This window comes from Anas platyrhynchos, chromosome 20, assembly GCF_047663525.1.
Source record: "Anas platyrhynchos isolate ZD024472 breed Pekin duck chromosome 20, IASCAAS_PekinDuck_T2T, whole genome shotgun sequence".
In the NCBI taxonomy this organism is placed as follows: Eukaryota; Metazoa; Chordata; class Aves; order Anseriformes; family Anatidae; genus Anas; species Anas platyrhynchos.
The window spans coordinates 5200369-5213855 of NC_092606.1; the positions used below are offsets into that span (position 1 = coordinate 5200369).

Genomic DNA, 13487 nt, shown 5'->3' on the forward strand with positions numbered 1-13487 from the left:
AGAATCCAACCTCAACTTTTGGTATTGAGTGCTTGATATGGCAAATTGTCTTTGAAAATGTATATGCTAATAGACATCCAAAAAGTCCAGTATCTTGAACAGTTTGGTCATTAAGAGGTCTATGTGCTGCTGAAAATTGGTTCCTGCAGAATAAGGATTAAACATTTAACTATATTGGGGTTTGAAAAGGAATATCTTGGTATTGAGAGTCCAAGAAAATTAGACTCTTGTATTAATTATTACTTTAATGATAAGATAAAATCAGTCATGCTAACTTAACTATGCCAAGATATTTAAAGAAGCTCACAGTTGACAGATGGAAGAGACAGAAGTGTATTTACAGTGACATATGTAATAGAAAAAATCTCCATAACACAAGGGGTACATAAAAAAAAAATCTTTAATTCAATCATATACACAATATAGGGCACAAGGCTTCTACCCTTCACAAGAGAATATTGCTATTCCTGCCATGACCTTGTAGACTTTAATCTTTCATAAATAACAATGGGACGAATGTTCTAGGAAAAAAAGTCTTTTACATTCATAACAGAGTGGGCTGTAAATAAATACGTTTCAAAGTGATAAAATAGGCTGACAGTATGTGATTTGTCCCTAATCATGCAACACATACCGTGCTGAGTGCCCACAGAGTACACAACAATCTTATGTACATGCTGAACACAGAGGCCTGTATGCTCAGACAGAGGTGAATATTCATATGTGCTGTGGTGATACACAGATACAGGCATGAAATCAGGTACACACAGTCTCCTTTCTTCCTTCTCCATACACACCTCTCTTCTTTCTCACTCACTGCAGATTTCGGACATTACATACAGAGCTTGAGAAATGATGTAGTTGGGGAAAATTTACCCCTGTGCAAACAGAAAATCTAAAGATACCTGGAACTGTTGAAAAGCCAGAGGTTACTGGCTTGTCTTACTGCTGGGGTAACAAAATTGCCTGCTAGAACAGCCCTGTTAGGCAATTCTATTGCTGCTATCAACTGAATGATTTTGTTTGTAGGTAGCGTGTCCTTTTCCACAGAGTAGGCCCGTCTCTCAACAGCTGCCTCAGCAAAACTTGTGTCTTGCTCACACTGCAGTCCTACCAGATACAGTAGTGTTTCGCTTGTCTCTGTATTATTAGCATATGTCTGTCCCATTTGCCCAGCATATGCGTGTCCCATTTGCCCAGCATAAGCCTGTCTCATTTGCCCAGGAAGGGAAGATGTGCAGGTTGAACAAGGATGAAGACCAGGTGTTGAGGGCTAGAGCTATCGTCAGGACTCCCAGGAGGTTGAGTACAAATCCAGCTTTGGCCTATAATGATAAAGGAGAGGGGTTATTTGTTGAATTTAATATTTTTTCCTTCCGTGCTGATTAGGATTGTTTGAATGGTATTGGTATCTAATACTACCTTGAATCAGTTTTGAATTGGAAAAGTTATCAAGAGATTTGACATCCTTGTCTATGTTGAGAATGGACGTCAGGGCAGCCTAGTGAAATGTGTTAGGCTTTGCCCTAGTCCCTGCAGAAGGATTGTACAGGTCTCTTTGTCATCCCTATGATCTACATTTGGGCTTTTGAAACAGTTAGGTGTTGCCATTTCTGCTTGACAGCAAGCTCCTGTTGGAACGTCTTCCAGAGACCTTGGTTGTTTTTTAAAAACTCAGTAGCATCTTCGTAAGGCTCTAAATATAGATTAACAATAGCGACTCTAACAATTCATACATGTATGTTCTTTTTTCCATTTGTCTTCAGTAGAGTACAGTGAGTTTTCCAACACTCTTTCAAGAAGAACAAATAATAGGAAATGGAAAGATCAAAACTACTGATGAAAGTTATGAAAAGAATGTGCTTTTGCTCACCATATCTATAACCTTGAGATGTCCATAGGAGAAGACGATGGCATTAGGGGGAGTGGCCACTGGTAGCATGAACGCCAATGATGCAGAAAGTGTACAGGGCAGCATGACATAGAGTGGATTGAGGCAGATATTTTTAGCCTATGCAAGAAAGGAGAGCACGGATGATGGTTTATGATATACAAAAGTGCACAGAAATCTTTTGTCAGAATACTGATTGCATTTGTCCATGTCAGAAATCTTTTTCTTCCACATGTGCTGTAGGAACTCATATTTTGGTTCTGTTTTAGGAACTTTTATTTGGTGTCTTTGTGCAGCAAAAATAAGAATTGTTTTTGTGGCCAGTGCTTTGTGTTTGTGATTGTGGAATCTTAATCCCTGCTGTGGTATAAATTAATAATAATGTTTGTGTTCAACTCTAAGACCAGGCAAGAGTATAAAGTAACTTCAAACTGATTAAGAAAGGAATTAAGTTATCAGTGGAAAATGGGTAGCCCGAACTCTGAAGATGAGTGTGTCATTTTAGGGATTAGCTGGAGTCTGTGGCCTATGCAAAAAGATTTTGGTGGAGCTTATTCCAGTTTCTCTATGGAACCACCTTTTCATGCTGCAAAACTATGTCTACCCCAAAACAGGAGTCTCCTGTGGAAATGCAAAAGTCTGAATTAGGTCATAGAGCCTGAGTAATGCTATCGCCTTCACAGACTTGTGGAAAGGTAGTGGTTGGAGTGAAATACAGTAATGGAATGTTGCAGGGAAACAAATGCTGCTGCTGCTGTCTCTATGCAGAACAAATAGGGAAAAAAAAACAACAAGTACAGCTGGCAGTGACCTCATGAGGTTGTTTAGGCCAGAAGGCAAAGTCTAATATGCCAATGAATTTAATCCCTTTGCTTTTCCCCAGCAATGGTTTTAAGAAAGGTTGAATGAAGCACATAGTGTGTGAGTTTCTGTATGCACGCACATGTATACACGTATGTATGTTGTAAGTCTTCTCTCCTGATTAGATGCATGCCCAGTGCTTGGCTGTGTCAGCCAGTTATTTATTTATTTGTTATCATTGAGCATACATCTGCTCGGAGCAGGGATGAAAGCTGTTCTTATAAGAGCATTTTGAAACACTGGAACTTACCATTGAAGCCAGAATAGGGAGAAAGAGGGTAGTAGTGGCCACGTTGCTGGTGCACTCAGTGAAAGTAGCAACAAGGAGACACAGCAGGAGAGCAATGGCTGGATGAGGGATTTCCTCCAGAGGAGTCAATTTTGAGCCTAACCATTCAGACAGACCAGATTCCTGTAAGAGAGGAAAGATGCCTGTCAAGCTTGTAGGCTGGGGAAGAAATACTCACATCGCAGGCCAATTGCATTTCTCTTACCAATTCTACCCTCCCTTCTTATGGAAGTTCCCATGTAAACGCTCTCTGTAGGAAAACATGTAGAGGCCTTGCTAAAAATAAACATGCTTTCCCTTCTAAAGCATTTAAAAGAAGAAGATACTGTCTTTACAATGCATTAATGATAGCAAATAATTATTTTTCTATTGAGGCTGTTGGTTGTACATAAACAATATTCTTCATGTCCTCCCTATTTAATATCTGGATGTTTGAAAAAATTTGGAGACCCATCCTGGGCACCTTAGCTCCTCATGCCTGCCACATCTATTAAGTTTTGTTTAATAGTCTTTGATGTATTGGGGTATTTTCTTAATCATCCACTTTTCTCGAAAGACAGTTAACTGTGCTACTTTCCTGTACCACGCTGGTTGCACAGGTAACAAAACAGATCTGTTATTATCACAGGACTCCTCCTGAGGATGGTGAAGTCTCTTACTGCCACTAGCTGAGGAAATGCACATTGGTGCTACCAGCATGCCCTCTTGTGTTCCAGGAGAGCATATGTGAAAGGTAAGAGAAAATACCCATTAAGACAAACACCAGGTAAGCAGAGGAATATTACCTCGCTGCCTTTGGCTAAGGCAAAACCACCTCCCAGCAGCAATACAATGTTCCACGGCATTTTCTGGTGAACTGATGTCCAGTCCAAGAGAGCTGGGGGTGCTAGGACCTTTGGCTTCCTGCCTAAAATTCAGAAAGATTTTGTAAGCCATATAATAATCTCCAAAGAAAGCAGTACTTGTCAGAGCAAGAGGTGAGTTTAATCTGAACATGAGGAAACTTTTCTGTCAGCAAGATAAACTAGACTCTGGAATTATCTCCTAAAGCTAATGATGGGAGTCTCATCAACAAAGATTTTAAAAATTGACTTGCAAAAATACTAATGAATAATCTGTAGTTGCTCCAAGAAGCATAGCAAAGCAGATGAAAGGTAAGAGTGGGTTAGAAGTATGGCAACATATCCACAGAACTGTGTGTGTTTCTGTTAAGTCACGTATTCTCTGCTAAAGCCTTCTGTTTCAGAAGCTTTTAGATATGTGCATACTGGTGTCTGGAACACTGCTGGGTTACGTTTTATACTTAATTAAATCATAAGAAATAGAGAACTTTTATGAAATTAAAACTATAAGAAATAGAGAAGTTTTATGGAATAAAAGCATTGAGTAGGCTAAAGCATATAACAGTACCTATGGAGCAAGAGCAGTTTGAGATTTCCTTTGTGAATGTTAAATGTAAAACTTCTGGTCTACCTATTCTGAGAGTTGATTTTTGATGCCTTTAGTAAGCTTACCTGCTTGTTGTCTGTCTTTAGTGCTGGTAGCAAATTCAGAAGGGATGATGAACAACAAAATTGAAATGAAGATGGCAACTGTAGCATCAGTAACAAAGCTACAAAAGAAATTTCAGTGAGAATTTTTATTAATTGATTTATTTTAATTTATTTTAATTTATTTATTTTAATTTATTTTTGACTAATTTTCAGCGAGAAAACTAGTAGTGTTTTAGGTGCATGAGGAACTGAACAAATTGGATAATGCCACAAATGAAAATTTTACTTCTAAACTTGTGATGCTAGCATGAGATTAATTCACAGACTAGGCAGGGATAACCCCAGCAGGGAATCTGCATGAAATACCATTTAGGAAGTGAGAAATTAGGCTATGCTTCATAATTCTATTGTTGCCTGATTTATTTTTGTTTAAAGTGAGGAGGAAAAGTGGTGATACCTTGTGTCATTTTTGTTGAAGAGAACAGTTGCCCAACCTGGTATGAACCCAGGCTCTCTGGTAAACCAGAGCAGTACCAACAGTATGAAGAGGACTGAAACTGCTATCTCTGCAAACTTCATCGAGCCCAGTTTCTTGTGCTCTTCCTTGATAATCGTAAAGGCCTGTTTCTCCTTAGCCTTTGCAGAAGGACTTCTATCGCAACCAAAATTCTTCTGAAAACTATAAAAAGTGGATAGAAAATATTAAAGAAATTTTGTAGATAGCTTAAGAGTCAAGAATCCAAATTTTGTAACTCAACCATATTGTATTACATATGTATTTATGCATGTATTTAGGTATGTATTTATCTTTATATAAAGTATTGCAACATCAGCAGCCGTAGCTGTAGATAGTAACTGCATTGTATTGTGTGCTGCCAAGATTCAAAAAGAACCGTCCTGCCCCTAAAAGCTCATGATGTAAATACAAACGTGGTGCTATCTGGACACACAGGGAAATAACGACAATATTAATACAATTGATGTTATATGATCATCAGGATGTAAACAGTTGCCAAGCTTTTTTTAAAAAATTACAGTAAAGGAGAATTTAAAAATAAGAATTTGAAGAATAAAATACAATTTCAGGCGTTAACAAAGCTCTTTCCAAATAAAATAAGAGGTTGAGCATAATACAAAAGTGAAAGTCTAAGTAAAAATATGTAGGCAATGCAAACTGGTTGCAGGGGGTGATTAGCATTGGGAACTGACACAATATTAATCCTCTGGGTCTACAGCAGCTCGTCACAAAGGTAAATACCAGCTGTATGCAGAAATCAATTTCCTGGTTTGAAGCATAGCATTCTTTTAGGGCATGAAGCAATGCTGCAGAACAGGTTGCATGCAGTTATAGCTCCATTTTTCCATCTACAGTATGTATTTAACAGGGATTTTATCTTTTTTTTTTTTTTTTTTTTTTTTTTTGAGAAAAAGTTGCAGTATTTTAACAAACACTTAGTAAGCTGTTGTGGTAGTCTCTGTTGGCTGTGACTGCTAAATTTCAAACATAGGCTCATCATTAAAAGAGTCACTGGTTGTACAATGTGTAATGAGTACTTAATAATAGACCTGTCAGCTAGGCTATAGTATGTAAAGTGTACTTACTCAAAGCCCATGTACAATATTTGCAGCCAAATCCAAGCCAAAATCAGCAACACGACGGCGGTGGGAAAAGCAAAAGAGAACCAAGAGGCAAAGTTGATGATGTTACCGTTGTCAGGAAAGATCCTGCAAAATGTAGAAGGCTGTCAGCATTCAAAACCCTGGAGTCTCTTCTGTATTTAATTAATGATTCAGATAAAAAGAAGGTGCTTTGAGGCTCCCTAAGGAAAGTAAGCTAACGACCTTGCAAAGTTACGAAATAGGTATTTCCCTTCTCTGTATTGGCTAGAAGTCAGCTGTGGCAGAAAGATGCGGCTTAGTGGGTATGTAGTCCCAAATTGAACCAGACTTACTCATCAACTTGTCCTTTCAGTACCAGATTTGGTGTTGTCCCAGTCAGAGTTGCAATCCCTCCAATGCTGGCTGCGTAACAAATAGAGAGAGAGAGTCCCTTGGAGAGTTTCATGTGCTTCTCGTCTTGAAGATTTTCGTTGCTCTGTGTGTCTTCCTCGATCGTCAGAACATTGCTATCACCTAGGTCCCAAAACAGGAAGAAAAGAGTTACAGGAGCTAGGTTGGATAGGACAACATCTCATGTCTGTGAAATTCAGCCCTTGAAAGCTGGGATGTGATGGACTCAAAGCTGAAGGAGTCACGTATTAAGAGGTATATCAAAGCCATAAATTAGGAGGTATATCAAAAACTTTGATATCATATATCAAAGAGTTAACAATGCCAGCCTCTTAATATGAGCCTCAAATAATATGAGCCCCATATTAAGAGGTTGGCATTGTTAACTCTTTGACATGCTGGCCAATTTTTCACTGGTTGTCAGTGAAAATAAGTTTTTCAGTGATGAAGTCTGAATACACTGCAGACACTTCTCAGGGAATGAGAACTTTGAACTGCACACAGTGGGGAGAGAAAAGAGTTCAAGGAGGTACAACAGAGCCACGAGAGATGGACTGAAGGTAACTTGTTCTGCACTGAGGTTTACGTGCAGAATCACTAGAGCTAACTCAAAGATGGGAAGAGGGTGAGAGAAATAGGCCAGAAGTTTACCCTCACGAATTCCCCATTATCTGGTAAATTACACAGTAGATTATAATTCAGCTAACATAAACATACAGGAAAATATCAAACCTCATGCAAAATCTTCAGCTAATGGAGAATTTATTTGTTGTTTTATTGATTAGTTGTTATTTCTTTATGTTTGTAATTTATTTCTAACTTCAATCAAGTCAGTAGATCTTACTGTTTTTTCATCTGATTCGTAGAAGAGCCTCACAAATGCTGTATGATACGGTCAGGGTGCTTTAGGTACGTTCTTTTAGAATTTAATAGCAACTGTTATGCCATTGAGGAAGATGGAGGCCATCCTTCATCACCCTGAAGAGAAAAATGCCCATAACCCATTCACCTTTTTGGTCTGTTTCTGTGAAGTTATTTGGTTTAGTTGGCTCTTCTTTATTTGATTTAGTTGGCTCTTCTTGCAGTTCAAAGGCTTTATTGATGTTCTCAGACTCCTGGCCAGCTCTTTTAAACTCCATTTCTGACTTATGCAACTGATCCAACACTGCCTGTGCTATCGGCACCATCATGGCAGTGGTGGCTGTGTTGCTGATCCACATGGACAGGAAGGCAGTCACAACCATGAAACCCATGAGAAGCCTGAAATGAAAAGGTGTGAAAAAGCCAATTCAAAACTCAGGGTTTTGGTGCCCTTTTCTGTTGCAAAGTGCTGGTTACAAATGCTAGGTTTGGAAAATGCTTAGCAATTCACATCTAGCACCTCCTCTTAGCTTAGTCTGCTTTGCGAATGATACAGTGAAGATTTTTTTTTTTTCTCATTTATTTAATTATTTATTTGTTTACATTTTCACCAATTGTACTTCTGCATTTGTATAACTAGGAAAGCAGGAGTTGACATCAGTTTATCTGGCTGGTATCCAGCTTAGTTTGCATGCTTCAGAGGAAGATATCCCATCTCAATAACACGTATTAATCTATTATAATATATTTTGAAGAGGAATTGCAAACCAAGTTTGATCCCAAGTGGCAATCAGTTTAAATCCGAAGGAAAATGATCTCTCTTTTTAGGGGGTAGATTTATCCTACCTCTATCATTTAAGAGTCTCTTCTTACTCATGTAAAATTCTAATCCTTATTTCAGTATTACTCTGTTATTTGTCTCTAAATTATTCTTTAGATGAGATGTAGATTATATATCAGATGAAAAGGGCTTTATCTTGTCTGCATTTTTGTTCTATTGCTTTGTAATTTCCTTCTGTATTTCCTCTTCTTATGGTCTGGGACAAATTAAATAAGGCAATGTAGCCTCTGCATAGCTTAAAGCTCTAGTCTGGCAAACATTTGTTGTTTCCAAAACAAGCATCCTCATATTTTCTCTCCTCTGTGCAATCAGTATAACATTTATAGAGTACATGTTTTCTACATCTCAGCTATAGCTTCTCCTGCTTGTCCAGGGCTGTGCTTCTGCCCAAGCCCGGTAGCACCCCTGACTTTTCAGAATTGCTATTTCTCCACCTAATGCCATTTGGAATTCAAAACAGAGGCACTGGTCTGTAACACTTCAAAGGATCCCCATTTGCAGGGTTTTCTCATGCACAATCCAACTCTCTTGGACCATAGAAAAGCGTTTTTAGGATATGATTTGCAGCTTCACATAGGAGGCTTCAGGCAGAACTCTGATAGGAACTAAAGCCACGAAGTCCTTTATACCGCCTCGTTTTCAGGACTGTTACTCACAGGGCTGGTTTGACACCAGTGATTAGCAAGACCCGCAGAGCGATGCGCTTGTGTAGGTGCCACTTCTCAATAGCAATGGCCATCAGCAGTCCCCCAATAAAAAGCATATTGGTGTCCTTCAAATACTCCATGCAGACCTGCAACAACACGGAGCAAGGGAGAGGAAAAAAAAAGTGATAAGAAGCCAATGTTTAGAGGGAAGGTGTTTTCCGAGGGAGAACCTTGTCCTATAGACATTAAAACACTAACTATGGATTGTGTCTGATCAATGAATTTGCTTTGATTTCAGATTAGCAGCTCCACCCAGAGTTCACGGTAGGTACATGAAAGCTCTGTTCCACGAAGGTCGCGGGTGATTGATTGACCATATAACATTAGTGCAGTTTTCTTCCCTTTGCCCCCAACTCTGGAAATCACCCCAAAATAAGAGATGACCGACAAACACATAAACAAGCAAGACCCGTATCTCTTACTGCTGTTGAATCCATGATATTCATGAGTGGGAAGAGCAGGACGGGAAAGAGTGCTGTGACAGCCAACGGCAAGGCTTCTGTGCACCAAAGCAGTGCCATCAGGATGATAACGTAACCACATCGCGCCTCCTGATAGAAGGAGAGTACACGCAATCAGAACAGACTGTACGTCTTGCTTAGCCTTTGAGAAAGCAACAGCCCGTAATTATATTCATTGCCTGATAAAGGGATTTGGGAAAAGGTTATTTTCTGTCTTGCTCTCCCATCTGTCCCCCTACCTGTGCAGATCCTAATCAAATGACAAACTATTCAACAACCTTGTCAGAGCTGTTAGGAAAAGACTGGGTGGGGCCTTCAATGGGGAAAGACAAGAAACTTAGGAAAAGAAACAAATTGATGACTTTGAACCCTTTCTGATAAGGGACTGGCAGTCCCCGCACAGATTTCTTGATTTTACTGGTGCTAGTATTTTCTTCTTATTTATTCCTGTCTTTGAGTTTGATCTGGTCAAGGTTTCTCTACGTTTTTTCTCTGCGTGTCTCAGGACATGTCCAGATGTTACCTTCAGCAGCCTGGATTCCTTGAACTGTAAATATTTTTATCTATTTTTTATTGCCTTTTTAGCTTTATATACGTTGAAATGCTCGCTGATGAACTGTTCACAGATCAGTTTCAGCTTCCATTGAATATGAATTATTTCTCTGGAGAAAATACAATGCCCTGTTTCATGGTACTCTTCTTTTTTTTTTTTTTTTTTTTTTTTTTTTTTTTTCTCTCTGAGAAAACACTGATTTAGTTTTGCTTAGGATAACCACTCCAAATTTTGTATAAAAATATTTAACCCAGTCTCAGAGATTAGAAAGATTCAAAATAACGTATTATAACAGTATATTACATGGCAGTTGAAAAAAAGCAAGGGAAACTAACACTACAGGATAAAGTGCTTTCCTAATTTTTGAATCAGCAAAATAGTGGGTGCCAGCACTGATCAGAGCATAAGACTTCGAAGAAAAAAGTGGTTGCATGGTCTTGGATCAAGGATACCTACTTAAAGTATGCTGGACAGAACAAATGGAAGTGTACTGATGCTTATTGAGAAAGCAGCGAAGAAAAACTGATAGAAAATGCGATGGGTAGATGACAGAGAATCAAAACAAGGAGCTGGCAGGGAGGATCAAACTGGTGATGCTTTAGGATGTGCTCAGAACTTCTGAATGTGGCCTGGAAGCTAAAGAGCTGGTGAAGGAAAAGGATGAACAGGCGAGCTGAGCAGTCTGGAGGGAAGAAGATTGGGTATTTAGGTAGCAAATTACCAGAGCAGCATGGTAGTAGGAACCTTCCCATTTTGATGATCCTTTTTTTTTTTTCTTTTTTTTTTCTTTCTTTCTTTTTTTTTCTCTCTCTCTCTCTCTTTTTTTCTTAGTAAGGGACACCAATAGGAGCCTTTTGAGAGACTCTAGCAGGGCCTTGGAACATGTATCATGTTCACAGTGCTGTTTTCCAGTCTGCTGTGAACAGGCTCGCAGTAAAAGCTGGGATAAGGCTATTCACAAAGCCAGTGGCCCGTCCTATAAGGAAAACTGCTTTCTTATTCCTCTGTCTTTAGATGAAATCCTTAGCATTGTCCCATCATTTATAATAGTTTAGTGTCCAGTGCTGTGTCACTATAGGACAGGTTAACAGCTCAACAGAATAGAAAAAAATAAAATTCCATCAGATAAAAAATCTATTTATGGCTCTGCATGCTGACGTACCAGCTTTTCTTTTTCTAATACCGGAAATCTTACAGTTTACAAAGGCAAAAGTGTGTCCAGAACATTTAAACCTTTGTGTTGTAGCTGCCAACACAGAAACCAGAGAGCCATTTTCAAATAGGAACTGAACCAAGACTGACAAGTCATTCCACTGACTGACAATACCGACGACTTACTGTATGATAACAATGACTCTAGCAAATAAGTATGAAGTAGTGGCCTCGGGAAAAACAACTCTATTTCCGGCTTCTTTAGAAGATATACGAGCCACATCTCTCTTAACTTCAGTAACACCTTTGCCTATGCAAAGTTAAGTAGAAAAAAAAAAAAAAAAAGCTTTTTGTTTTTGTTTTTCTTCTTAGTAAGCTTTTAAGTGAGAGTTTAAACTATTTTATTTGCATAGCAGGCGAATAGGAGGGCATGCCTGATCAGTTACCACATTTCACCTCGTGCTAGTGCCACTCTGTTGTTCTGGCTTGCAATCCTCTAGCCATAGCTCCAGAAAGTCTCTGAAAACACCAAGAATAAGAGCTGCGAGGAAGAAGGAGCTTTGGGACAAGCCACACAAAAAGACAGGTAAGAGCAGACGGAGTGAAGGATGAAGCTTGGGGAAGGAGACCAGAAACTGGGAGTGAGGAGGGATCAGGAGGCAGGCAGGCAGAGATCAGAGGAAAGAGGTAGGACTTGACATCCAAAGATGTGACAGGAGAGGCGATCGGGACGAGCTGTTTAATGATACTGGAGCTGGCATAAGAGACCTGGAGAGCAGAGATTAGATCTGTCTGCATGAAGCGAGTGGGAGTGGAAGAAAAAAGCCAGAGTGAAGAATAATCTGGATGCTGGCACTCTGCCCGCTCTCAGTGTTGTATTTCAATGATCAATGGTTCAGAAATACCTGCCCTACTACTACAGGTTTTTACAGTTAACTTCTTCTGAAGGAATCTTGAGTGATGTGTCTTCCAAAACTTGACATTTTATATTTTAAATCATTGCGTGGAAAGATTATTACAGAAATAATGCTTAAAGAAAAGTGAAGTAGATTTCATTATTTCATTATGTATCAGGTTGCCTTGTCCATTTGACTGAGGAAAATGTCTTTTCTATCTGGCAACGACATGGTTGAGAAAATGAGAGAGAGAAAAATAACTAAAAGAGGATGTGGACTGGATACTTTTAGAAAATCAGAAGGGGGATTAGGATTGAGCCTCAGGAGGTAAATTAGATTCATGGTTATGAGCTTCGGCATAGAAAGCGCTTTGAAAAGTCAGGTGGGAAGCAAAAGTTAAAAGGTCATGACACTGTGCATGCTCTAGAATATCCAGTCACAGATGCATCTGCTCATCATCGAGATCCTATTGCTGTTATATCCCCCATTGCCAGTAGTCTATGGGGTCTGCTCAGAGCAAGAAGCTCTTCAAGCTATAAATGAAGGAAATGCCTCTGAGAAAGAATCTGCATGTTCTCTTCAGCTCTGTCACTTAAAAGGAACAGCTCTAAGGAGAGATTTGACTGTCAAATTCAATTTAAAAGGTTCTTACCTTGGTATCAATAGCCAGAGGCAGAGGCAGAAACAAAAGGGGCACTAGTACTATGATCAGGTATTTCCAGCAGGCTAGGGTCATCTGCCAGAAGCCAGCCATGGTGCTGGAGCTGGCCCAGTGCTGAAAGGCCTGAGCTCTGCTCCTGGGGACTATATAAGCCCTGGGGAATATTAAACATTGACCTCTGGCAGCTGGGTGTTGTTTTTGGAACTGTAATCAGAGAAAGAAGGAAGAGAACAAAGAAGGGAGGGGAGAGCAAAAGAGTGTCGGATCGGGAACTTTCTTAAGACAACCTTTCTGATAACCGGTAAATCCAGGAGAGAATTAACTCCTTGTGGCCCATGTCATTTAAAAAAAAGCAGAAATGTTAAAGAATATGAAAGTTTTGGTCTTCCATAATGTCATCTTGGAATAGATATCTTCCATAAAAAGATAAACCATCCCCACTACAATAGGTTAAAAATGTTTTTAAAATATTGTAGAATATTGGGAAGCACAGCATATGTAACCCTCAGATATGGAGATTAGAAACAGCTACACAAAATGCCATGTAAACTTCGCTGTATCCTCTGAGAAACTCTTTGGGCAGCAAAATCCACCAGAGCAGAGCTCCTGTCACCAGATCAAGTCCCCTTGCAGAAAGGGACTTGCAGCCCTTACCGGGTGTAAGCAGGGTTTGCTGTGGCTGTGCAGGCTGAGGACCAGGCTCATGACAGTTTTCTTCTATCCTGTTTAAAGAGTAACAGAGGAAACGTTAAGGTCTGGTCAGAACTCAGCTCCTGCCACATGACAGCCCAGCAAGTTACAAGAAATGCTT

At 39.5% G+C, this 13487-nt stretch overlaps 1 protein-coding gene across 1 annotated transcript; it reads right to left on the reverse strand.

Annotated features, from left to right (window-relative positions):
• Nucleotides 1-319: 319 nt before the first annotated feature.
• Nucleotides 320-12828, reverse strand: SLC13A2 (solute carrier family 13 member 2). The gene is made up of 12 exons (XM_013104605.5): nt 12668-12828; nt 9376-9504; nt 8903-9039; nt 7554-7804; nt 6487-6667; nt 6137-6259; nt 4992-5213; nt 4556-4653; nt 3827-3948; nt 3003-3164; nt 1874-2011; nt 320-1325 (listed from the first exon to the last, which is right to left on the reverse strand). Exons 1-12 carry the CDS (start codon nt 12767-12769, stop codon nt 1149-1151), a joined length of 1842 nt encoding a protein of 613 aa, XP_012960059.3. The 5' UTR covers nt 12770-12828; the 3' UTR covers nt 320-1148.
• Nucleotides 12829-13487: the final 659 nt, after the last annotated feature.

Bases quoted from the DNA above. Each gene is read 5' to 3' on its own strand.
- SLC13A2 (XM_013104605.5), bottom strand. From the start codon at position 12,769: ATGGCTGGCTTCTGGCAGATGACCCTAGCCTGCTGGAAATACCTGATC. The intron at 6,668-7,553 runs GTGAATGGGTTA...TTTGGGACCTAG, and splicing joins CACAGAAACAGACCAAAAAG to GTGATAGCAATGTTCTGACG. The intron at 2,012-3,002 runs GTAAGTTCCAGT...TTTCTTGCATAG, and splicing joins TCCCTATTCTGGCTTCAATG to GCTAAAAATATCTGCCTCAA.